Here is a 23,851-nt window from a genome sequence, read left to right on the forward strand (position 1 = left end):
TGTTTTCATATATAATTTGAAATATTTGTAGGTAGAAGAAGAGCTATTTAGTAAGGGGAAACTCAATAATTTCCTCCATGCATTTGCCTGGTGGGTAGGTATTTAAATGCTAGGTGCTAAGTGCTAGGTAGCTAAGTCTAAAGGAAAACAAGAGGGGGAGTGAAAGGAGCCCAGATGTGTTTTATTTACTGGATGCTTTGCTGCCATTGCTGCTTCAGAGCCCTTGACTTTCAATCTCTGACCCTTTCCACATCTCCTCTGGTCTCACAACCTTGGCCAATATTTACAGGGTTTTTTTTTTTGAGACAGAGTCTCACTATGTCACCCTTGGTAGAGTGCCGTGATGTCACAGCTCACAGCAAACTCAAACTGTTGGAATTAAGCGATTCTCCTGCCTCAGACTCCCAAGTAGTTGGGACTACAGGCACACGCCAAAATGCCTGGTTATTTTTTGTTGCAGTTGTCATCATTGTTGTTGAGCTGTCCCAGGCCAGTTTTGAACCCTCCACTCTCGACGTATGTGGCTGGCGCCATAACCACTGTGCTACAGATGTTGAGCCAGTATTTACAAGTTTTGTCTGTCCTTGTAACAGCTAGTTTTGTTCTAGTGTTGGACCTGACTTTCTGCTGTGGTTCTTGGATCTTTTTTTTTTTTTTTTTCTTTTTACCTTTTTTCTGAAGACAAATATCCCTAGCACCAATTATGTGCATTCTGTCAGCATCACCCTCAAGAATGGAGACTGCATAGATGTGTTCCCCCAGGTGCTGCCTTGTCACCACTCAGGGGCCCTGGAGTACCCACTGTTAGCTTCCCGTTTGGCTATGGAAATGAGAGTGGAGCTAAATGAGAGCACCCCTTTCCAAAGGATATTGTTAAAACACGTCTGTGTTATTGGGGGGGGTGGTATCCTAGAGTCACAGAGCCCCTACCAAGCCTTTCTGCAGCAGTATTAGACACAATTAGTTTTCTTAATTTCTAAAACTGTGGCTCCAAGCATTTGATCTGGTGAAGCCTTCTTAGCCTGGCATTTGATAGCTTTCTACACATACCAATTCTTGCCACCAATTTTCCATTATAACTGCTCCCATGGAACACATTAGCTCATGGGGCCAAATAAGAAGGTTGGAAAATAAAGACAGGGCTTACATTTCTGTCTAATTAGACTTTACTATCTGACAGTCTGCCCCAGGATGCCTCCCCCCATGCTCATGGTTCCTTTTCATTATAATTTGCTCTTAGTTCTGCCTGCCAAAATCCACCCCATCATAAGGGGCACAGCCCAAATGCTCTTTTTTCTATACAGCCTCTCTTGATTCTCCCAGTTAGATGTGACCATTCCATTCTTGAACTCCCAAAGAAGCCAGGGCATTTTTCTGAAGCATGTGTGTATTTTGTGTTATAACCATTTCTAAGATAGAGATTACTGGGGGGCAGGGACTGAATCTTATGCCTTGTATCCTCTGCAGAAGTTTCCAGAGGGCTGGGAACATAGTAACTTACATATATTTTGAACTAATTTGTATGCTTATGGGCTAATGGTGACCTTGTAAGGCAACAACAACAACAAAAAACAAAAAGGAGGCAATCCAGAGAGAAAGCCATCATTTCAGCAAGATGAGGAAGAGATGGAAATATTTGAAAACTACAAGCTAAGGGCAGAGAGCATGGAAAAGGGATTTGGCTATAGGAAGACTGGCCAGGAGGTCCACAAAGGCCCTGCTGGGAGGCCCTGAAATGGGCAGTGAGGTAAAGATTAGGTCACTGATTCAAAGGGGCTGGGAACACACGAGGGATGGGAAGACTATTGAAGAGTTCTCCTATTTGCTTTTCCTGTCACAGAAAAAAGGCATTGCTTTAACAAACATTTCCTGCCGTGAACTCCTAAACTTTGTTAGCTCCCTGTCCCTGCCCACCTTGTTTTTCAGGTAGAGAATCTGAGGTAGTCTTTTGTTTTTTTTGAGACAGAATCTCACTTTGTCACCCTCAGAAGAGTGCTGTAGCATCATAGCTCGCAGCAACGTCAAACTCCTGGGCTCAAGTGATTTCTCTTGCCTCAGCCTCCCTTGTAGCTGAGACTACAGACGCCCACCACAACGCCCAGCTATTTTTTTTGTTGTTGTTTAGCAGGCCTGGGCTAGGTTCGAACCCACCAGCGCTGGTGTATGTGGATGCACCAACCCCTAAACTAGGGGCACCGAACCTGAGGTAGTCTTTTAAAGGTCGGTGTTCAGATCAGGGCCAGGTAGAGTTTGCTCCTTTAACAAGAGTAGCTCGGAGAGCTTAGTGATTTAGAATTCAGAGATAGTTTCTACCTAACTCATTGAAGGGTGAGTCAACAGCTCTTCAATGCAAATTTTCTGGGCACACTCACTCCCCCCGCCATCATCTGGAAGGATGGCTCTCCTCTGAGGAGTGGCGAGTGGGTTGTTGGGACAAGGAGTCACTGTCAATGGTCGATGGTCTCTTTCACCCTGCCGTGGCTGTGTTCTTCCTCCTGCCTTCATCATTGACTGCTCCCAGAGCAGGCTTCCCTGAGATGGGCCAGCCTGTCTCCTGTCTGACTTCTGCAGTGAGCCTTTGGGTCAGCTCCTTTGACCTTTTTTGGAAAAAGCAGACAATAATTAGATGATTATGAGGTCTTGTATTTGTTTTCAGTTTATATATGAAATAGTATCGAAGCCCATATTGAGCAGGGCCTCACTCTGTCATCCAGGCTGGAGTCCAGTGGCATAATCATAGTTCACAATCATAGTTAGAAATCACAGTAGTTTCTAACTCCTGAGCCCAAGTGATCCTCCTTCCTCAGCCTCGCCAGTAGCTGGCATGTGCCACCATTCCCTGCTAATTATTTTATTTTATTTTTTGTAGAAAATGTGTTCTCTCTGTATTGTCCAGGTTGGGTTTGATCTTCCAGCCTCAAGGGATCCTCCTGCCTCGGCCTCACAAAGTACTGAGATTACAGGCATGAACTACCGTGCCTGGTCCCATAGTATTAAGTTCGAAGGAAGGGTAGTTTCTGGGGGAAAGCTGAGACACTATACTTTTTCCACGGTCTATTTGCATTGCCAATGAAACATCCATTAAAGCCATTTCAGACACCTAAAATATTTAAATTGGGAAATAAAATTCCAGAGTGAAAAAGCAGAGTTTGTTATTAGCCATGCAGCTGGTGACTGAACTTAAGAAAAGGAAGAAAGGTAAAGAAAGGCTTATTGCTAGCGCCCGAGTGGGAAAGTGGAGTTTGTTATTAGCCTTGCAGGTAGTGACTGAACTTCAGAGAAAAGGAAGATGTGTAAAGAAGGGCCTATGGCCTCTGCCTCGGTTGCCTTAGCACGGTTTAGCTTTGGGCATTCAAAATCTCTTAGCTGGCAGAATATTATAGGCTGAGATTCTCCAGCAGGTGGGGTCTGAAATTATTGTGCTGCCCTAATCCTTTTGCCCTGGGCATCACTGTTTTCATTAGCTTTCCATATGCTAATTTCTGCTGGATATTCTTACTCTGTTCAGGTTTCTTGGTTTTCACCTGGTCCCTCCGTTTACTAGGGGCTCCTTGCCAGCTCCTCCCTCTAGGGGGCGTGACTGTCTCTAGAAGGCTTTCCAACTTCCCTAACTAGGGTAGTTACTAAGTTTCAACTAGAGAATCAATTTGGTGCATTGAGGATGCTTGCCTAGGGTGACCAGATTTTAACAGCGGTAAGGTGGGACAACGTGGGGGGGTGTGTGCGGAGCAGGGGATGGGGCAGGGCAGGGCCTGACAACAATGCAAACTTTGATAAGCAGTTCTCGATAATCACTTCTCAGCAATTATTTGTTATTATTACAGTCTACATTATAAAATTAACAAAAATAATATAAAACTCATATTCTGGCAAAATAGCCACATGGCAGCCGAAAATCGTATTCCCTTCCTGTTCTCCCACCCGTTAGTGCATTCTTTCCAAAAATTGGGACTTTTTTTTTTTTTTTTTTTGAGACACCCTCAAGCTGTCCCCCTGGGTAGAGAGCTCTGGCATCACAGCTCACAGCAACCTCCAACTCCTGGGCTCAAGCGAGTCTCCTGCCTCAGCCTCCCAAGTAGCTGGGACCACAGGTGCCCGCGGCAATGCCTGGCTAGTTTTTGGTTGCAGCTGTCATTGTTGTTTTGGTGCCCAGGCTGGATTCGAACCCGCCACCTTGGGTGTATGTGGCTGGTGCCTTAGCCACTTGAGCCACAGGCGCCGAGCCAAATCGGGACTTTTTTAAAACGCCACAGGACTCAGGACAAATTGTTCAAAAGCGGGACTGTCCTGCCAAAAGCGGGATGTCTGGTCACGCTATGCTTGCCTGAGTCCTCCTGTTAAATTAATGATGGTAGTAACAGTCTTGGGATAGGGTAGTAGCCGTGTTCATAACATTTATTTACCATAATCACACTAGAACTTCCTGGTGCTTGATGTCACCCATTAGACCTGCTCTCATGGATATTACTCAGACTTGGTGGTAACCTGGGGCTCATTATGCCTCTTTGGGTCCCATAGGTGTGTTGTTAGAGCCTTAGAACAAGTTCTGAAGTCACAGAATGTCTGAACCGATTCGGGTTCAGAAGCCACAGTGTATTTCCTTGCTGTTGCCGAGCCTCACTGAGAATGGGAAGATCATGCATGCGTTGCAGGGCACGGCAAGGGTAGAGTGTGTGGAGCATATCCAAAGAAGCCTTCCCTGCAGAGGGCTGGGAAAAACAGGAGGAAGAGGGAATTGTACAGGATGACGTACCAGAAGAAATTTTTGTAATTGTTTTATGATAACATAATTGTTTTACATTTGTGTTCACAGACTCTCTCAGGCTTTTTTCCAAAAGCTGACCATGAAGTTTTATCAGGTCAAGAACAAACAGGATACTGTATTTCTTTGACTTTAATGTTTTTAGGAATGGAGATAACATGCATTTAGGAAAGGACAGAAAACATTTTAAAAGCCCCCAAACACACAAACCTAAACTGAATACAACATAAAATCTGAGGATGACATACTAAAAGAAAAAAAATTAACAAGTTAAATTCACCTGTAGATACTGTAGAATGTTCTTCCTATTTGTATCTTTACAAGTGTAAGAGTTCTACTGAATCTTATTTAATTTGATATATTAATTAAGATCAAAAGTCTAAGTGTTAATCTAGACCAACATTTAATAGTTGTATGATTTTTGCCATTAGTTTCTGAAATTATAAAATGGGGATTATAATAAAACCTATCTCAAATGGTTAGTGAATATGATGTGCTTAGCACAATGCTGCCTGGCACATAGTAAATGCTCAATAAGTATTAGCATGACTATTATTGTCTAATTTATATCTGATATAACCAGAATAGTATATAACCCTAAATATATACTTTAGAGTCTTGATGTAAACAAGCACTTATAACATCTTGAAATTCTGAGCAGTTGGGAAAATTGTTATACAGATTTAAAAATTTTTAATTGACAAATAATTGCATATATTTATAGGATACAAAATGATGTTTTGATATACATTTACATTGTAGAATGATCTTTTTTGTAGTGAGATATTTAAAATCTATTCTTTAGCAATTTTGAAATAAATAATACATTATTGTTAATTACAGTCACCATTATGTGTAATAGCCTGATGAAGCTTATTCCTTACATTTAATTGAAACTTTTTACCCTTGCTTAAGATTTCCTCTTTTAACTATCCTTCTCCCCAGTCTCTGGTAATACCATTCTATTCTCTACTTCTATAAGCTTGACTTTTGTGGATTCTGCATATAAATGAGATCATGCAGTATTTGTCTTTCTGTGCCTGGCTTAGAGTAATGTAAATTTTATTATGGTTGCATAAAATTCAGGAGAGAGAGGTGTGCCTTTTAAAAATCATATTTACTAATGCCTATATTTTATAGTAATAAAATTAATATCTCATTTAATCTCTAATGAGAATGATGGAGTGTGCTACATGTTGTCAATATATAAGGTCAAGACCTGGAAATTCCTTGCTCACAGGGAGCTTGAGCTGGAAATACTCAAATTAAAAAGTGTTAATAAGCAGATGCTGGCATGGATGTGGAGTGAAGGGAAAACTTTCACACTGCTGGTGGGACTAGAAACTAATACAACCTTTTTGGAAGGCAGTACGGAGAACCCTCAAGGAACTCAGGCTAGACCTCCCATTTGATCCTGCAATCCCATTACTGGGCATCTACCCAGAAGGAAAAAAATCCTTTTACCATAAGGACACTTGCACTAGACTGTTTATGGCAGCTCAATTTACATTTGCCAAAATGTGGAAACAGCCTAAATGCCCACCAACTCAGAAATGGATTAACAAGCTGTGGTATATGTGCAGCCATTAAAAAAGATGAAGAGTTTACATCCTTTGTATTAACCTGGATGGAAGTGGAACACATTATTCTTTTTTTTTTTTTTTTTTTTGAGGCAGAGTGGCAAGCTGTCCCCCTGAGTAGAGTGCTGTGGCATCACAGCTCACAGCAACCTCCAACTCCTGGGATCAAGCGAGTCTCCTGCCTCCACCTCCCAAGTAGCTGGGATCACAGGCGCCCACCATAACGCCTGTTTTGGTTGCAGCCATCATTGTTGTTTGGCAGGCCCGGGCTGGATTTGAACCCACCACCTTAGGTGTATGTGGCTGGTGCCTTAGCCACTTGAGCCACAGGCACTGAGCCGAACACATTATTCTTAATAAAGCATCACACGAGTGGAGAAGCAAGAATCCTATGTAGGCTCAGTGCCCATAGCACAGTTGTTATGGCACCAGCCACATACACTGAGGGTGGTGGGATCGAGTATGGCCCGGGCCAACTAAACAACTGCAAAAAAAGAATAGCCAGGTGTTGTGGCAGGTGCCTGTAGTCCCAGCTACCTGGGAGGCTGAGGTAAGAGAATCGCTTAAGCCCAAGAGTTGGAGGTTGCTGTGAGCTGTGATGCCAAAGCACTCTACTGAGGGCGACATAGTGACACTCTGTCTCAAAAAAAAAAAAAAAAAAGGGTTAATAAGTGCTATGAAAAATAAGAAAATAGAGTATGAGACCAGAGGGTTCTGGAATGCTATTTTACAGAAAGTGGCCAGGGAGTAAATGTCAGCTACTATCACCATTACTATTATTTCATTTCATGACATTAGTTATATTTCTAAACCTATTTTGCCAAGAAGAGAGAAAGAGTAATAGGACAAGTGAGAGGTGAAGGAGGAAGGGCAAAGGTCAGTAAAGGGAAGCTCAGTGGAGAAAGGAATAGAGAGTGTGTTGAACAGGATGATGATTAAAAAACTAACAAGGAGAAGGAAAGAGGAGAAAGAAGAGACAATAAAATTAATAAAAATATGTTATCAGTGGGGGTAAGGGAGTGGGATATCAAGGAAAGAGAGGAAATGGAACTCTTAATTGCTCAGTGGACTTTAAAATGTTTAGTGTAAGGCTAAGCAAGCTACTGGTGCTTTCAGGACATTTTTCTGAGGACAAGGATAGTGACATAATTTGTGGGGTCCAACGTAAAATAAAAAGGTAGAGATCCTTGTATAAAAATTATTATATTTAGAATTATAAGATGATGGTGGAAGAGCATTAAACCAAGTGCAACTGCGTAGGTCCCACACCCATGAGTCAAACCTGTCTGAGAGCTTAAACAGGGCCTGGCACACAGCATTCAATAAAAATAGTTCTATAATGAACAAAATCTGGGGCTAATTACTTTTGAACTCCTCTGAGGACTGGCATATACTTCAGGGAAGAAATGAGTTTATTTGGCTTCAATTTCAAATTTCCTTCTATTGTTCTCCATGGTAAGGTCCAGATCTTTATGGAATGGCAGATTCTTGGACGTGGATTTGCAGTAGGAATCCTCCCAGACTGGCTGGGCTTTGTTTATTCTCTTGCACTTCCAGAGTGTGGCCACTTGGGGGTGATCGCACCACCAAGACAGGAGGACAGGCCCTGTGACTGGCATCTGTAATGAGTGGCTAAAAGTGGCAGGGAAAGTGTTAAAAGACGGACTGTACTTTACATTTTGATACAGTTCTACAATTATGTAACAAAGTCTGTAAAACTCTTTCAGAAACATCTGAATGATACTAGCAATGTCTTAAGATAAAGATAGGGTTCCCAGGGGTAGAGAGAAGAACCTTTTGTAGAGATGTACCCTCCCTCATAAAATATGCTTTTACGACGTTAAGCTTAGCGTGAGAAGTAGTTTCATGTGGAGCATTCATTTAACAACCATTAATTGAGCTCCTACTATATGCCAATCCCTGGGCTGGACAATGAGCCATGAGGACACTGTCCCTGTGCCTGACTTAGGGGCAGTGCCGGGAGTGGAAACAGACTCAGTGATTTGCTTCCACCATGACATGAGCCTCAGAGGATGGATGAGCACTGCCCCCAACCACAGCAAAGAGGCACTTGCCTTACAAGTCTAAGATCCAGAGGGCTCACTAAAGTGAATCTGAAACCAAGTCCAACCCAAAAACATGTCCCTGTTTCCTCCTTCACAGTAATAGGAAATACATTTTTAGGCATGCAAACAGCCCTGATACACAATCAGGCTATTTTGTTAATAATTTTCAAAAAAGAACATTTATGTGTCTGGTTTTTATTTTCTCAAAGGGAAGCTAAATTCTGGGCTTCTTGGTTTATTAACAAATGCCTGATAATCCTAGTCTCCAATGCTAATGATGATTGTGCTCTAGGCTAAACATATACATACATTATCTTCTTTAATCCTCACATACTTTGGTGAGCTAAAGACTCTTATCCTCCTTAGATCACACTTGGAGAAACAGAGGCTTAGACAAGTTTAAGTAACTCCTTAAGACCCAATATCCAGGTAACAAATGAGTTGGTGGCTGGGCATGGTGACTCACACCTATAATCCTAGCACTTTGGGAAGCCAAAGTGAGAGGATCTCTTGAGGCCAAGAGTTCAAGACCTGCCTTAGCAAGAGCAAGATCCTATCTCTACAAAAAATAAAAAAATTAGCCAGGCTTGGTGATGTGTACTTATAGTCCCAGTTATTCAGGAGGCTGAGGCAGGAGGATTGCTTGAGCACAAGAGTTTGAGGTTGAGGTTGCTGTGAGCTATGATGATACCACCATACTCTAGTCTGGCAACAGAGCAAGCCCTGTCAAAAAAAAAAAAAAAGGAAAGAAAGAAAGATGAGTTGGAATTTGAACCCAGGTAGTTAAATACTGACCAGAGCAGCTGCACTCTGAGGGAGGAGCTCATTCTGAGGGAAGAGCTTTCCCAAGATAGGTTTTTAGTCTGTAGACAAATGGCTCAAAGTATAAGTTGTCAATGACTAAGAGTTTATTTGCAAATTAAATCCTTACTTTACTGGTTTAGTTTTGTACTGGACATAGAGCATTCTGCCCTGCCAGTCTTCCACCTGAAACCTTCCTCTTCTAGGAGTCCTGAAGAGAGATTCAGTTGGTTCTCTGAAAGGCAATATCCACTGTCAAAAAATAACATACATGTGCAATCTGCCTGTGTGTACCCTGCTATCCCCTCAACTTTTTCAGACCAGACTAGTTAAATCATGTATCCCTTGGGTGGGCTTTTTATTTTCACATTTATGTATCCAGACTATCTATGTCTCTAATTAAAATTTATATAGTTATTTATTTAGGACATTTAGCTTTAAATTCTTAGCAAAAACCTCTGGGCACAAACGGAACTGTCAGAAGTTTCAGAAGGAGCCAACAAAAACTGTTTCAGAAGGAGAAGTGGTAAAGGGACTTCCTTCGATGTTTGCTTCAGTTTCGAGAAAGATACTGTTGCTTATATTGGGGTAATCTTTACTGGCAAGTGCTGAAACAGGCCTGGCATAAAAAGTATCTAAGCAGGGCTGGCTTCCTAGAGCACAGGCATTTGGAGCTGTGTTTGGATAAAAGATGTGAAGACTGGTGAAAAAAAGGAGAAAAGGTTTGGGTAAGGAATGCTCAGGAAAGGAATGCCCCAGCAGGAGTCATGTGCCAAATAGGAAGCTGGCCTGTGCCCTGTTTTCCTTGTCTTACTTTACTCTTTAGAGCAATTAATTCTAATTATATACATCAACTGAGCGAAGATAGTCTTCCTCTTCCTGTAGAGAAAATTAGCTTTTTGTTCTCTTTGTAGAGGGACTAAAATATGTCTTCATTTTTAATGTTTTGGCTTAAGGTTTAATTTTCAAAAGATCTATTTTCCTCTCTCAAGAGCTGAACCTGCAATTATGGTGTGCTAACACCAGGAGGTAGTGTCTCAATAATTGATGAGGCAGTCAGCCAAGGAAAAAGTTCAGTTTTTTACTACTCTGTGAAAAACAACTGGATGAAGGGCCAAATCTCTGTACAACAAGATTTAATCCAAGAATACACTTGGAAAGAACTGGAGGGAAAAGTGAAGTTTATAATCTTTGATAAAAGGCCATTAATATTGTTTCTTGCCTAGGAGAATATTGTTTCTTGATAAAATCCAGTATCAGGAAATTTCAGGTAACCTGTTAGTGCTATAGGTTTCTATAAAGGCAATCAAATATAACCACATTATAAGACATTATGTTTAATTTCAACATAAAAAGATCAAGTTTGAAGAAACTAAGTTTGTCTAATTTAATTTTAATTTTTTTTTTTTTTTTTAGATAGTCTCACTATGTTGCCGTTGGTAGAGTGCCATGGCATCACAGTTCACAGCAACCTCAGACTCCTGGCCTCAAGCAATTCTCCTGCCTCAGCCTCCCTATTAGCTGGGACTACAGGCACCCACCACAATACCCAGTTATTTGTTTGTTACAGTTATCATTGTTGTTTAGCTGGCCTGGGCCAGGCTCAAACCAGCCAGCCCCAGTGCATGTGGCTGGCACCCTACCCACTGAGCATGGGTGCCACCTCTAGTTTGATATTGTTACCAATCACAGATTAATCAAACTCTTACCTTCTGCTCAGAACTATTTGTAATACTCCTTTCTAACTCATCCTGAACTCTTTCTAATAGCTTCAGAGCTTCAGCACTGTTTGGTTTCAAAACCCCTTTAGCTTTCTCTCAGGTTTATGTAGAATTCTATGAGGAACTAGAGGAAACCGCAAAATTAAAAAGAAAATCATCTGAACCCAAGAACCTTAACACGGTGTGACAGAGCTGGCAGATTGGGGAAGAGATTTTTCTGTACCTGCACATTCATGAAGCACAAAGAAATGGGATTAATCAGAGGAGGTCTGGATTCTCACGGACCATCAAGGCAGGAAACACTGGTGAGGTTATGATGACTTCACACTGGCTTGTAATGGGTTTTGTGGTGGAATGAGCGTTTCCTTGGTCTTCCAAGGAAGTATACACTGAGGTTTCATGGGGACCAAGTGTGCAAAACAAACAAAATCCACAAATGTATGAAAAGACACCAATCAAATGAATGCAAACTATCAGGGGAGTGAGTAAATGTATTAAATTAAACCTATAGTCCCTACAGAAGGTTGTAATTAGTTAAGGGAATCTTTATGAAGAAAATAAATTTTGAGTTAAGTTTTCCAAGAATGATAGAGATTCCAGATGAAGAAGGAGGGCATTAGTAATGTTTATAGGCCCTTACTAAGTATGGCAGGCAGAATAAAGACCCCTCAAAGATGTTCACATTCTAGTCCTTGCAACCTGTGTCAGTGTTACATGACAAAGAGGATGTCGCAGATGTAAGTAAGGTTAAGGACCATGAATTAGAAGATGATCCTGGATTAAACTTTTGGGTCCAATCTAATCACATAAGTCCTTAAAAGCAGAAATCTTTTACAGCCTAGATTGGAGTCAGAGGAAGATGTGACTACATAAGAATGGTTAGAAAGAGTAATTTTGAAGAGGGAGGAAGGAGGCCACAAGCCAAGGAATGGGGGTGGCCTCTAGAAAGATGGAAAAGGCAAGGGAACAAATTCTCCCTGAGAGTCTCTGGAAAGGAATATAGTCGTGCCGATGCCTTGATTTTAGCCCAGTGAAATCTATGGCAGACTTCTCACATACAGAACTGTAAGATAATACATTTGAGTTGTTCTAAGCTACCAAATGTGTGATAATTTGTTAAAGCAAGAATAGAAAATTAAAACAACATGGGACAGCAATACAAGGTAGACACTACATGGTGTCCTAACGGTTGCCACACATACATACATAGGGAAAATGGGAAATGGTAGCTAAATGTACCTTTATTTACAAAATATTCATTACAAAATTTTACAAAATATTTCTGTTTGATATATCAATATAAAATAAGAGTGTTAATTTTTCTTATTTATGGAGACCTTTGCAACAACCTGTACTGTTGTCATTTACAGATGGGGAAACTGACACTCGAAGAGATTAGGTTCTTGCTCAGTGTCACATGGCTGTGAAGTGACATTAATCTAAGAATTGATGTTTTCAGAATCTAACTTTAGATTTAAAAAAGTCATGCTTTTGACTACTATGTGATATCACCTTCCAGGATTTTGTGAGGAAGAGAAAGGAGGTAGGATTCTAGTAAAAGCTCACTGAAGGGGATGAGTTACACAGCTGGCTAGTAAAGAGGTTGGTTGACTCAAAGAGAAGCTCAAAGCCTGAGGTTAATGGAGACCAGAAAATAGTTATCCCTCAGGCTGGATTTGTACTCTGTTTCTAATTAATCTTCCCCAGCTGCTGCTTTGATCATGACAAACTGGTTTACTCAGAGTCCCACAAACATGTCATTAAGCAGGACTCTTTTCTACTCTGATACCTTGGTCCAAGCCACCCTTTCTCTTTCCCACTTCTCCGCTGGCCACCCCCCTCTCAAGACATCTCATCTCACTCCAGTCCAGCTATTGAAACATTTAGGGTGAAGACCTTTGGCATGAAATCCTACATTACCTTAGGCTTCTTTTGTTGCCATCAAATGTTTTCACTTCTTGTCATTTAATTTTAATGGCGCCTATAATTTATTTCCAGGTTGTCTGGCCTCTGTGAACTTCCCAGCGGGCAGGGACATGACTCCACTTAGAATGGTTGTCATGGTTATCTGGGATCTTGTTCGTTCCTAAAATAAATCCTAGTAGCACATAGTTTTCCTTTTCTTAACATTTCACCCCCCGAAATGTACGAATATCAGCCCCCTTGTTAAACGTTCTCGTCGCTTTTATTACAGAGTAAGGGTGGTTATTTGTTCACCTTCCGCATTACTACGGTATCCCCAGCTTATAGCAGAGGGTCTGGGACACAGAATACAAGACTATATGCTAAAGCCAAGGCCAGTTACTAGACAAGTGGGGGCAAGTTGTGGAAGAGAGGAGGCCCTTCGGTTCCCAGCCAACGCCTGAAGCACCTTGGCCTCCGGCAGGTGCAGGGACCAAGCCGCCGGCCCGCGAGCCTCCGCCCTAGCGTTCCGCGCGTCCCCGCGCCGTCGTCCCTCGAACCCCGCCCCACCCCGCCCCTTCGCGCTCGCGCCACCTGCGGCTCGCCGCCGACGGCCTCGCGGCGACGCGCCTCGCCGGCTCCTCAGCTTCCAGCCAAGATGGCGGAGAGCAGCGAGGGTCTGGGCACGGTACCGGAGCACGAGCGGATCTTGCAGGAGATAGAGAGCACCGACACCGCCTGCGTGGGGCCCACCCTCCGGTAAAGCTGTCATCCCTAGGGATTTCAGGCCGCTCTTACTGGCCGCTCCTCAGGCGCCGGGCGGGGCGTCCGCCGCCGGCCGCGCGCGGAGCGGCCCGACAGGTGGTGCGCGCGGGGGCGGGCGAAGGCGCGGTCGGGTGGCGGGACCTGGACCGGGGCCCGGGCGGGGCAGGAGGGAAGCCGCACTTGTTGGTTTGGCCCGCCTCAGCCTCGGGAGCTGTCACCGCGCAGCTGGTGGGTGTGGCCGCCGCGGCGTCTCTGACCCCCGGAGCTGGGGCGCGGCCCCGCGTTTGCCGCCCAGCATCGGTCCCCGAGCCGGAGGACACGCCTTAGGCCTGTCCGGTTGTGTCCGCGGCGGGGCTGAGGGGTGCTTGGGCGGCGTGCGAGGGGCGAAGGTTAACTGGAGGCACGCGGCGTGACCGAAGCGCTAAGTGGAGCGCAAGGGGAAGCCCTGGCGCGCTGGGCTGCCGTGGGCGTGGGAGAATTGAAATTGAGCGGGAGACGCCGGCGCGGTGCCCCCGCGTGCGGCCCGAGTGGGCGAGGAGGGAGCGTGGGCTGGAGGGGAGGAGCTGCTGCGCGGAACGCACCGGTGTGACCGTGCGCTCCCGGTTAAGCCTCTCTGGAGCTAGGAAGGCTTTTACTTATTTACAAACATTTCATTAATTTTGCATTCATTTTTCTATTTATTTTAGAACGGATCTCTATCCATTCTCTTTAAGAATAATACTGGGTAATTAATATTTTATGCCAGATCTGGGGTCCTCATAGAATATTGGCCAGGCTCTGTACTGAGCCTGAAGTTAGGCACTTTGTTCAATAAGAAGTTCCTTTTAAACATAAGTTTTCATATTTGCGGTGATGATAATGATAAATTGTGATTCGCATGGGGAACTTGAGACTGTGCTTTAACATTCGTATTTCTTCAGGGTGCACTTCCTCGAAATGGAACCTGCATGGTTTGTGGACCTGTGGATGTAGTGCAAAGTGAAGCCAGTTCAAGTTGTGTAAATCCACCTTGCCCTGAGAGTCAGGAGGCCTGGAATCTTGTTTTGCCCTGGTCTTGCCACTGATGAAAGTGTGCAGTGAGAGGCAAACATCATTTAACCTTGCTAGATCTCAGTTTCCTTATTTGTAGAATGGGGAGTGGGTGTTTAGATGCCCAGAAAGCTCAGAACACTGGGGGGACTGTGCCTATTTGTTTGCTGCCATATCCTTAACAGCAAGCATGTGGCAGGCAAGTTATGAATTTTTGTCACACAAAGCTTCTGCTGTAATGCATAATTAGCGCATTTCCTTAATTTTCCAACATAATTCTTTGAATAAAACTTTATATGTTTGGTAATGAAAGTAGAAATCAGATCGAAAGGAAGCTTTGTTTTCCACACTGCATCTTGAAAATGGTATATTGATAGAGTATTCCATTTTAGAAAATAGTATTTATGAAGGAGGTGCTTCATCTTGGGAAAATGTACTAGGCAGTATCCGTGAAAAAAGATGAAATTAAGAAGAAAATTTCAAAATATATCTAGAGACTTTCAGGATACTCACAAATAGAATGTATGTATTCATGATGTTATTCTGTGTTCTTTTGCTGGGAAACTGTCAACTACTCACTTTGTTGGGACCCACTTTTTTTAGCAATCTCTAGTGACTCATACTTATCCTATATATACACTGTTCATGCTTCATTTACAAGCAGACTCTTTTTATACATACAGAGAAGGCACTGTTAGTATTCTTTTCTTTTGACACGTTTTAAGCTACTATTTTTTCCGGAATTTTTTTTTAGGTTTCACTGAGTGAATTGTTAGTATTACATTTTTAAAGACCCTTTATTATGGAAAAATTTAAACATTTATGAAAGTAAAATAGTGTAAAGAACAGCTGTGAACCATCATCTAGCTTGAGTTCAATCTCTGGCCTAACTTTTTTGCTCTTTTCCCCAATCTAGTTTCCCTCATCTTGGATTATTTTGAAACAAATCCCAGTACATCAGTTCGTTGATAAACATTTTAGTATTAATTTTTGTTAATTCCTAATTATCTTTTAGCTGACCCATAAACTTACTATTTTATTTATATTATTTTTCCAAGTGGCATTTTTCAGTCTGACCTTTTCCTGGGAAGGATATAATATACTTTCTACAGGGCCTAGTGTATAATATGGTTCTTTGATTATACTGGAATTAGATTAGAAATCAGTAATAAAACACTATCTGGAAAATTCCCAAATATTTGGTATTGGAAATATTAACTCATAGGTCAAAGAAGAAATCGAAAGAGGAAATTAGTACAGGTGAATCTTTCTAAGAGTAGAATGTGAACGTTTTAAAGCAGTAACTGAGGAAATGACATGAAGGCTGTGTTGACCAGTTTGATGGAAGTATTTCAGATTGTATGTGAAAACCCCACACTGTACCCCAGAAGTGCATTAATGTACATAGTTACCATTAAAAAAAAAAAAAAAAAGAGGAAATTAGGAAATATTTTGAACTGAATAAATTGAAAACACACATATTGTTTGTGAGATACAGCTAAAGAAATACTTAGGAATTTGTACCACTAAATACATCTATTTTTTTTTTTTTTTTTTTTTTTGAGACGGAGCCTCAAGCTATCCCGCTGGGTAGAGTCCCATGGCATCATGCTCACAGCAACCTCCAACTCCTGGGCTCAAGTGAGTCTCCTGCCTCAGCCTCCCAAGTAGCTGGGACTACAGGCGCCCACCACAACGCCTGGCCATTTGTTGGTTGCAGCCATCATTGTTGTTTGGTGGGCCCAGGCTGGGGATTTGAACCCACCACCTTAGGTGTATGTGGCTGGCGCCTTAGCCGCTTGAGCCACAGGCGCCGAGCCAATACATCTATTAAAAAGATTAGCTATTTAGCTTCTAACTTAAACTAGAAATGGAAGAGTGAATGAAACTGAGAAGAGTGGAATAAAGGAGGAATGAAGATCAGAATGACATTCAATGAAATAGAAAATAGAAAAACAGAAAATCAGTGAGACCACAGATTGGTTTTTTGAGGAGTCAGTAAAATTGATAAAACTCTTTATCAAAGAGTTTTGATAAACCTCTTTATCAAAGGGAGGGTACAAACTACGAATAACAGGAATAAGAGAGGGAAGGTGACTACAGATTCTACAGATGTTAAAAAAGATTAAAAAGAAAGAAAGAAAGAAAAAAAAGTACTATGGGCCTGGCCAGGTGGCTCACACCTGTAATCCCAGCCCTCTGGAAGGCCCAGGCTGGTGAATTGCTTGAGGAATTTGAGACCAGAATGAGCAAGGGTGAGACCTTGTCTCTACTAAAAATAAAAAAAATTAGCTGGTCCATGGTGGCAGGCAACTATAATCTCAGCTACTCAGGGAGGCTGAGGCAAGAGGACCACTTAAGCCCAGGAGTTTAAGGCCGTGAGCTATGGTACCATTGCACTCTACCCAGGGACAACAGAGTGAGACTTTATCTCAAAAAAAAAAAAAATACTATGAACAACTTCATGCTGGTACATTTGGCAACTTAGCAGAAATAGACAAATTTGTTGAAAAAAACTATCAAAGCTTACCTAAGAAGAAATAGGTTAATTGAGTAGTTTGTGTATTGATTCAAGAAATGGAACCTGTTGTTAGAAACCTCCACTAAAAGGAAGCTCTAGGCCGAGATAGCTTTACTGATGAATTTTACAACATTTAAAGAAGAACTAATGGCAACTCTACAAAAACTCTTTTGGGAAATTGAAGAGGAGGGAATATTTCCCAACACTTTTGAAGTCAACACTAACCTGATACCAAAATTAAAGACATTGCTAGAAAAGGAAAATGTAGACTAATATTGCTCATAAATGTAAGTTTAAATACTTTAAACACATTTTAATGAATTAAATCTCTCTATATATTCCAATATCTGTGTATAAAGAATGGTACATCATCAAGTGGGATTTCAAGAAAGCATGCTGGCTTAACATTTGAAAATCAATGTAACTTTGTTTACCATATTAAACTAAAATAGAAAAATTGTATGATCATCTCAATAGATGCAGAGAAAGCCTGGACAAAATCTAACATTCATTTCTGTTTTAAAACCCTCAGAAACTAGGAATAGAAATTTCTCAGCTTGAAAAAGGGCATGTATGAAAAATCTATAGTTGACATTTTGCCTCCACCTACAACAGTCTTTCCTTGGCTATAAAGCTGTTCTCAGTGTAGGTGTGCATGAGAGAGAGAGGGAGAGAGAGAGAGATACAACAGTCTTTCCTTGGCTATAAGCTGTTCTCAGTGTAGGTGTGCATGAGAGAGAGGGAGAGAGAGAGACAGAAGTGTGCATGTGTATTGGGGGGTATAACCTCCCTGGCAACACTGTGCGGGGTGCCTTTCACCTGTAGGTCTGTAGACAAGGTGTAGCTTTGAGTCCTTAGCAGTGGGAGATGAGTTCACCACTAGGTAAAAGGTTCCCCTGTGGACCCAGAAGCTAGAACACATTCAACCACAGTGTGTTTAATGAATGTCAAAGGAATAAGTAACATAACTTTTTCATTTATCTGTTTTGCATTTATTCTTGGCTTAATAATTTTTTCAGTGGATTAAATCCCCTAACCTTCCCAATCTTGGTTTTTTATTTGTTAACTAAAATAAAAATAATAACAACAAGGTTCATACTTTGGAAAAAGGAGTTTTACTTCTCAGAGGGTAGCAACCTGCTGGGTGGCCATTCCAACAGGTTGGGAAGCAGAGCCCCAGCCAGAAGCTAGGCATGCGTGCTTCAATGAACAAAAGGGTCTAGGAGTTTATACTGAGTACGTGGTCAAATTCAACAAGGCATAAGTGGTGCCATGGGAATTTATGAAGGGAAATAATACGAATGTAGTTCTACTTTATCTCTCCTATCCCCTTGTGGTTGGGAACTCAGGTTTTCAGGTGTTTCTGGGGTCTCCTTGCCTGAGAGGAGTCAGTTCACGTATTTTATTTTTGAAATTGTAAAGTATTCATAAGATTTACCATTTTAGTAATTTGTAAGTGTAAAGTTCTGTGGCATTAAGTACATTTATTTTGTTCTGCGGCCATCACCACCCTCCAGAGCCTTTTTATCTTCTCAAACTGAAAATCTTTTATATCCACTCTACACTAATTCCACATTCCTCTCTTTCACCAGCCCATGGCAACCACCATTCTACTTTCTGTCTGTGTTAATGTGAGTACTTTGCATACATCATAAAAGTGGAATCATATACTTATCTTTTTGTGATGGACGTATTTCACTTAGCACAATTTCCTCAGTGTTTAGCCACACTGTGGCACGGGTCATGCTTGTCTTCCTTTTTGGGGATAATGATAACTTACTGTATGTACATACTACATTTTGTTTCATTCATCAGAAGACATTTGTTGCTTCTACTTTTTGGTTTTTGTGAATAATGCTGCTATGAATATGGGTGAACAAATATCTATCCAAGTGTACTAAGTTTCTGATGCTGGTCTCTGAGGTTTATTCTGACCACACAAAGGCTCTTCACCTTTTCTTTTCCTGGCTTTCTTGGGTAAACTTGCTGACTTACAGTTTATCTTTTTGCTTTCTGTGGAGCTACCAACCTCCTCTCAGTTGCTTACTACCAAAATCTTCATTGTTTTCCAGAGCACTCTTACTTTTGAACTTCCCAGTACTCTGTTCTAAATAAAGTCATTTTCTTTGGGGAGAGCTTTAGAGCTCTTTGTCTTTGTCTGCTGCCTCTCTTCCTGGATCTAATTGTTGAGCCACTGGTCCAGATCTGGGAGCTTAGACAGTAGCTTCCTTCTCTTGGAGTGACACCCTTGCATTAATCTGGGGTCTTAGCTTGCCTTTCACCGTGTGGAGCCTCTGTCCTATGAGTGAGCAGACATGAGGGGAATTGGGTCCCCAGTATTCATGGTGGTTGTGTCTGTGCTAGTGTCTCTGTTCTATGACATCCTCATTAGGGCTTGGTGGATGAAAGGGGTTGGGATAGGGGTACAAAATGCTGAATGCCTGCCCTTTCTTTGACCCTTGACTGAAACCTAGGGAGAGAGGGAGCCCTGTCTTAGCTACACCCACCTGGGGTGTTGTTTCTATCAGGCTGAATGGGAGTTGGGGAAAGGAAGGTGTGGGTCATTGCTCAAGGCCCTCAAACTCTTACTGTTCTTATCAAGTGCTTAGATTTTCTTGAATGTTTCTTCATTTGCAGCATGCTCTTAGGATAATTTTTAGAGATTTCAAATGGTGTTTTTTAAAGTAGTTTTCACTAGTTATGATTGTTTCATTGGGGAGGAGGTTTGTGGATTTCCTTACACTGCTCTGTAAAGGAATGAGAAATGATCTTCCTCAAAGCTTATTCTTGTTTTATTTTTTTAAAAAAAGAGATAAAAATCAACCTTATGAAAAATAAGCCATTTCAAATCACGCAGTTCAGTGACATTAAGTATATTGACAGTGTTGTGCAGCCATGACCTCTGTCTAGTTTTAAAACATTTTCATCATTACAAAAAGAAACCCTCGGCTCGGCGCCTATAGCTCAACCGGCTAAGGCGCCAGCCACATACACCTAAGGTGGCGGGGTCGAATCCCCAGCCCGGACCCGCCAAAAACAACGACGGCTGCAACCAAAAAATAGCCGGGCGTTGTGGCGGGCGCCTGTGGTCCCAGCTACTTGGGAGGCAGAGGCAGGAGACTCGCTTGAGCTCAGGAGTTGGAGGTTACTGTGAGCTGTAATGCCATGGCACTCTACCCAGGGGGACAGCTTGAGGCTCTGTCTCAAAAAAAAAAAAAAAAAAAAGAAACCCTCTACACATTAAACTGTCACTCTCTATTCACCTTCTAGCCTCCGGCAACCAGTAATCAATTTTCCGTATCTATGATTTCACCTATTTTGTATATTTCATATAAATGGAAGAATGAAATAGTGACTTGTGTCTGGCTTCTTTCACTTTAGCATGATGTTCTGGGGATTCATCTATATTGTAGTATGCACCAGTACTTGTTATGGTCTGAAGGTTGTGTCCCTCTGCCCTTTTGACATAATTCATATGTCACCAGTGTGTTAGTAGTAGGAGGTAAGGTCTTTGGGTCATGAGGGCAGAGCCCTTGTGAATGGGACTAGTGGTTTTATAAAGAGACCCTGGAAAAATAGCTTGTTCCTTTTACTTTGCAAGGGCACAGCTAGAATGCACCACCTGTGAACCAGAAAGCAGCCTTTGCTAGATGCTGAATCTGCCTTCATCTTGCACTTTCCAGTCTTTAGAACTGTGAGAGAGAAATAGACATTTCTGTTGTTTATAAGCTACCCAGTATGCATTATTTTGTTATAGCATCCTAAGTATTTTAAGGCAGTACTTCTTTCCTTTTTAAGGATGAATATCTTTTTTTTTGAGATAGAATCTCACTTTCTCACTTTGTCAGCTCACAGCAACCTCCAACTCTTGGGCACAAGCGATTCTTTTGCCTCAGCCTCCACAGTAGCTGGGACTACAGGTGCCTGCCACAGTTCTGGCTGTTTTTAGAGACAGGTCTTGCTTTTGCTGAAGCTAGTCTCGAACCTGTGAGCTCAGGCAATCCACCTGCCTTGGCCTCCCAGAGTGCTGGGATTACAGGGATGAGCCACTGTGCCTGGCCCCATGGCTAAATATCATTACATAAATATTCCACATTTTATTTATCCATTCATTAGTTGATGAATATTTAAATTGTTTGCATCTTTTGCTGTTGACCATTCATGTACAAGTTTTTGCTTGACTATCTGTTTTCAATTTTAGAGGGGATATACTTAAAGAGTAGACTTGTTGGGTCATATGATAATTTTATGTTTAAGAGTTTATTTTGTGATTATATCAATAGTTTGAGGTACACAAAGCTCTAAAACTGTTGTAAGAGACAAATTCAACTAGGCCTGTAATACAGATTTTAGGTAAGCATCAGATAAAAACAAAACTATCTGTAGGTGACAGAGACTTAATAGCTATGGTTAATTTATTGCTGTAAAATTTTCTATCAGGCTCAATACATAACTACTTCTGAAAAGTTTTAAACATGGCCAGTAAGGGCATTGACAAATCTCCAGGGACTTTCCACAAAGACTACAATTTTAGAAATGTTTGTATTAGTAACATTTTTAACCTATACAGATTTAACCTTGAGCGTCTCTTTTGACAACTCTTGCTTGCCATGCAGCTTTTCCAGATAAATCTAATCATTTCTAGCATTTCTTTTTTTTTTTGAGACAGAGCCTCAAGCTGTGCCCCTGGGTAGAGTGTTGTGGCATCACAGCTCATAGCAACCTCCAACTCCTGGGTTCAAGCAAGTCTCTTGCCTCTGCCTCCCAAGTAGCTGGGACCACAGGCGCCCGCCACAACGCCTGGCTATTTTTTGGTTGCAGTCGTCATTGTTGTTTGGCGGGTCTGGGCTGGATTTGAACCCGCCACCTTAGGTGTATGTGGCTGGTGCCTTAGCCACTTGAGCCACAGGAGCCCAGCCATTTCTCTTTTTGAAAGCAGGAAGAATAAGTATGCTTTTCTGAGATTCCTCTGGGAAACCTTAAAGAAAATTTTAGGTGTAAAAGATAGCTTGAAAGCGCTATTTTTTTTCCTCCACATAGGATCCAAATTTTGGAAGACATAATCAAAAGTGTTGTCAGATGTTGCCTGAGAAGCAATACTTGGTATACCCATTTAAAGTGAAACTGGAGCGCTTAAAAAATACATATAGAGGCTTGGCACCCGTAGCACAGTGGTTAAGGTGCTGGCCACATGAAACCAGGCTGTTGGGTTCAAACCTGGCCTGGGCCAGCTAAACAACAATGACAAGTGCAACAAAAAGATAGCCAGGTGTTGTGGCAGGTGCCTGTAGTTCCAGATACTTGGGAGGCAGAGGCAAAAGAATTGCTTAAGCCCAAGAGTTTGAGGTTGCTGTGAGCTGTGACGCCACAGCACTCTACCCAGGGCCACAGCTTGAGACTCTGTCTCAACAAGAACAACAACAAAAAATACACATAGATAACTTGATTGCAGTGAACCTCAGCTCTTTCATGAGAGGAAAGTTTTTTATTTGTTTAATCAAAAATATAATAAAATCAACATGAAACACAGAAAATTAATCTGGCAAAATAGATTTCACTGTTATGTAGGCAGGTTACCCAGACGGTAAAGAAAAGCCTTTCATACTGTAGGCAGAGGTTTTAATCAGTAAATCAAGGCAGCAAGCCCAATAAGATTAAGCAAATGTTGCTATATTTTTAACATATTTCATAACTTGTTTTCAGACAGGTATTATATAAAACAAGGCAAATACAACTCATTTTCCAAGTCTTATGCTTCATTGTGCTCTTTCATTATTCTGAAACAAACTCTTTGCCATGGAGCACTGGCTTTTTCTTGGGGGTATGTGAGGTAAAACTACTTTTCAAATAATACTAAGGGGGTTGTGATGGTGAAATTTTATGTCAGATTGCCTGGGCTAAAGGCTGCCCATTTAAGCTAGTAAAACATTTGTAAGTGTTTCCCTGAAGGTGTTTTCTGGACGAGATTAGCATTTGAATTAGTGAAGATCCTCCATCACCAATGTGGGTGGGCATCTGATCCACTGAGCACCCCAACAGAACAAGAGGCAAAGGAAGAGGGAATTCTCTCTCTCTTCTGAGCTAGGACATCCATTTTTTCCTGTGCTTGGCTAAGGACAGGGTCTTGCTCTGTCACTCAGGCTGGAATGCAATGGGAGCTCACTGTAGCCTCACAATTCTTAGGTTCAAAGGATCCTTGCCCCTCAGTCTCCTGAGTAGCTGGGACCTCATGTGTGTGCTTACCACACCTGACTTTTTTTTTTTTTGGAGTTTTTGGCCAAGGCCAGGTTTGAACCTGCCACCTCCAGTATATGGGGCCGCCGCCCTACTCCTTTGAGCCACAGGCGCCACCTACTGACTAATTTTTAACTTTTTTGCAGGGACAGGGTCTCACTATGTTGCCCAGGCTAGTCTTGAACTCTTAGCCTCAAACAGTCCTCCCACCTCCCAGAGTGCTGGGATCGCAGGCACAAACCCTGTATCCCTCTGAGTTCTCAATAGGTTTTAAGAGTGTTAACAGAGAACAAAAACTTTGAGTTATACAGGTCCACTTTCTGTCACCCCTGAGAGCAACCCCTCCACTTTCTCAGCCTACTCAACCCAAGATGACAAGGATGAAGACCTTTAAAAGTTTCTCAGAATTACTTCCCTGTGAAAATCAGCCGGATCTGGTGCTTTTTGTGGCAGAATCTTTTTTTTTTTTT

At 42.0% G+C, this 23,851-nt stretch overlaps 1 protein-coding gene across 4 annotated transcripts in view; it reads left to right on the plus strand.

Annotated features, from left to right (window-relative positions):
• Positions 1–23,851, plus strand: part of EXOC6 (exocyst complex component 6) — a 266,050-nt gene that overhangs the window by 61,641 nt on the left and 180,558 nt on the right. Inside the window, exon 1 of one of the 4 annotated variants that reach the window (XM_003783703.2) lies at positions 13,418–13,591. The exons of the other annotated variants lie outside the window; for them this stretch is intronic. Within the exon in view, the coding sequence (XP_003783751.1) occupies positions 13,491–13,591 (101 nt within the window). The 5' untranslated portion in view covers positions 13,418–13,490. Of the gene's footprint in view, positions 1–13,417; positions 13,592–23,851 lie in introns of those variants that run through there. 4 annotated transcript variants of the gene reach the window in all.

This window comes from Otolemur garnettii, unplaced genomic scaffold (genome assembly GCF_000181295.1).
Source record: "Otolemur garnettii isolate 467f Iridium unplaced genomic scaffold, OtoGar3 scaffold00008, whole genome shotgun sequence".
Taxonomy (NCBI): Eukaryota; Metazoa; Chordata; class Mammalia; order Primates; family Galagidae; genus Otolemur; species Otolemur garnettii.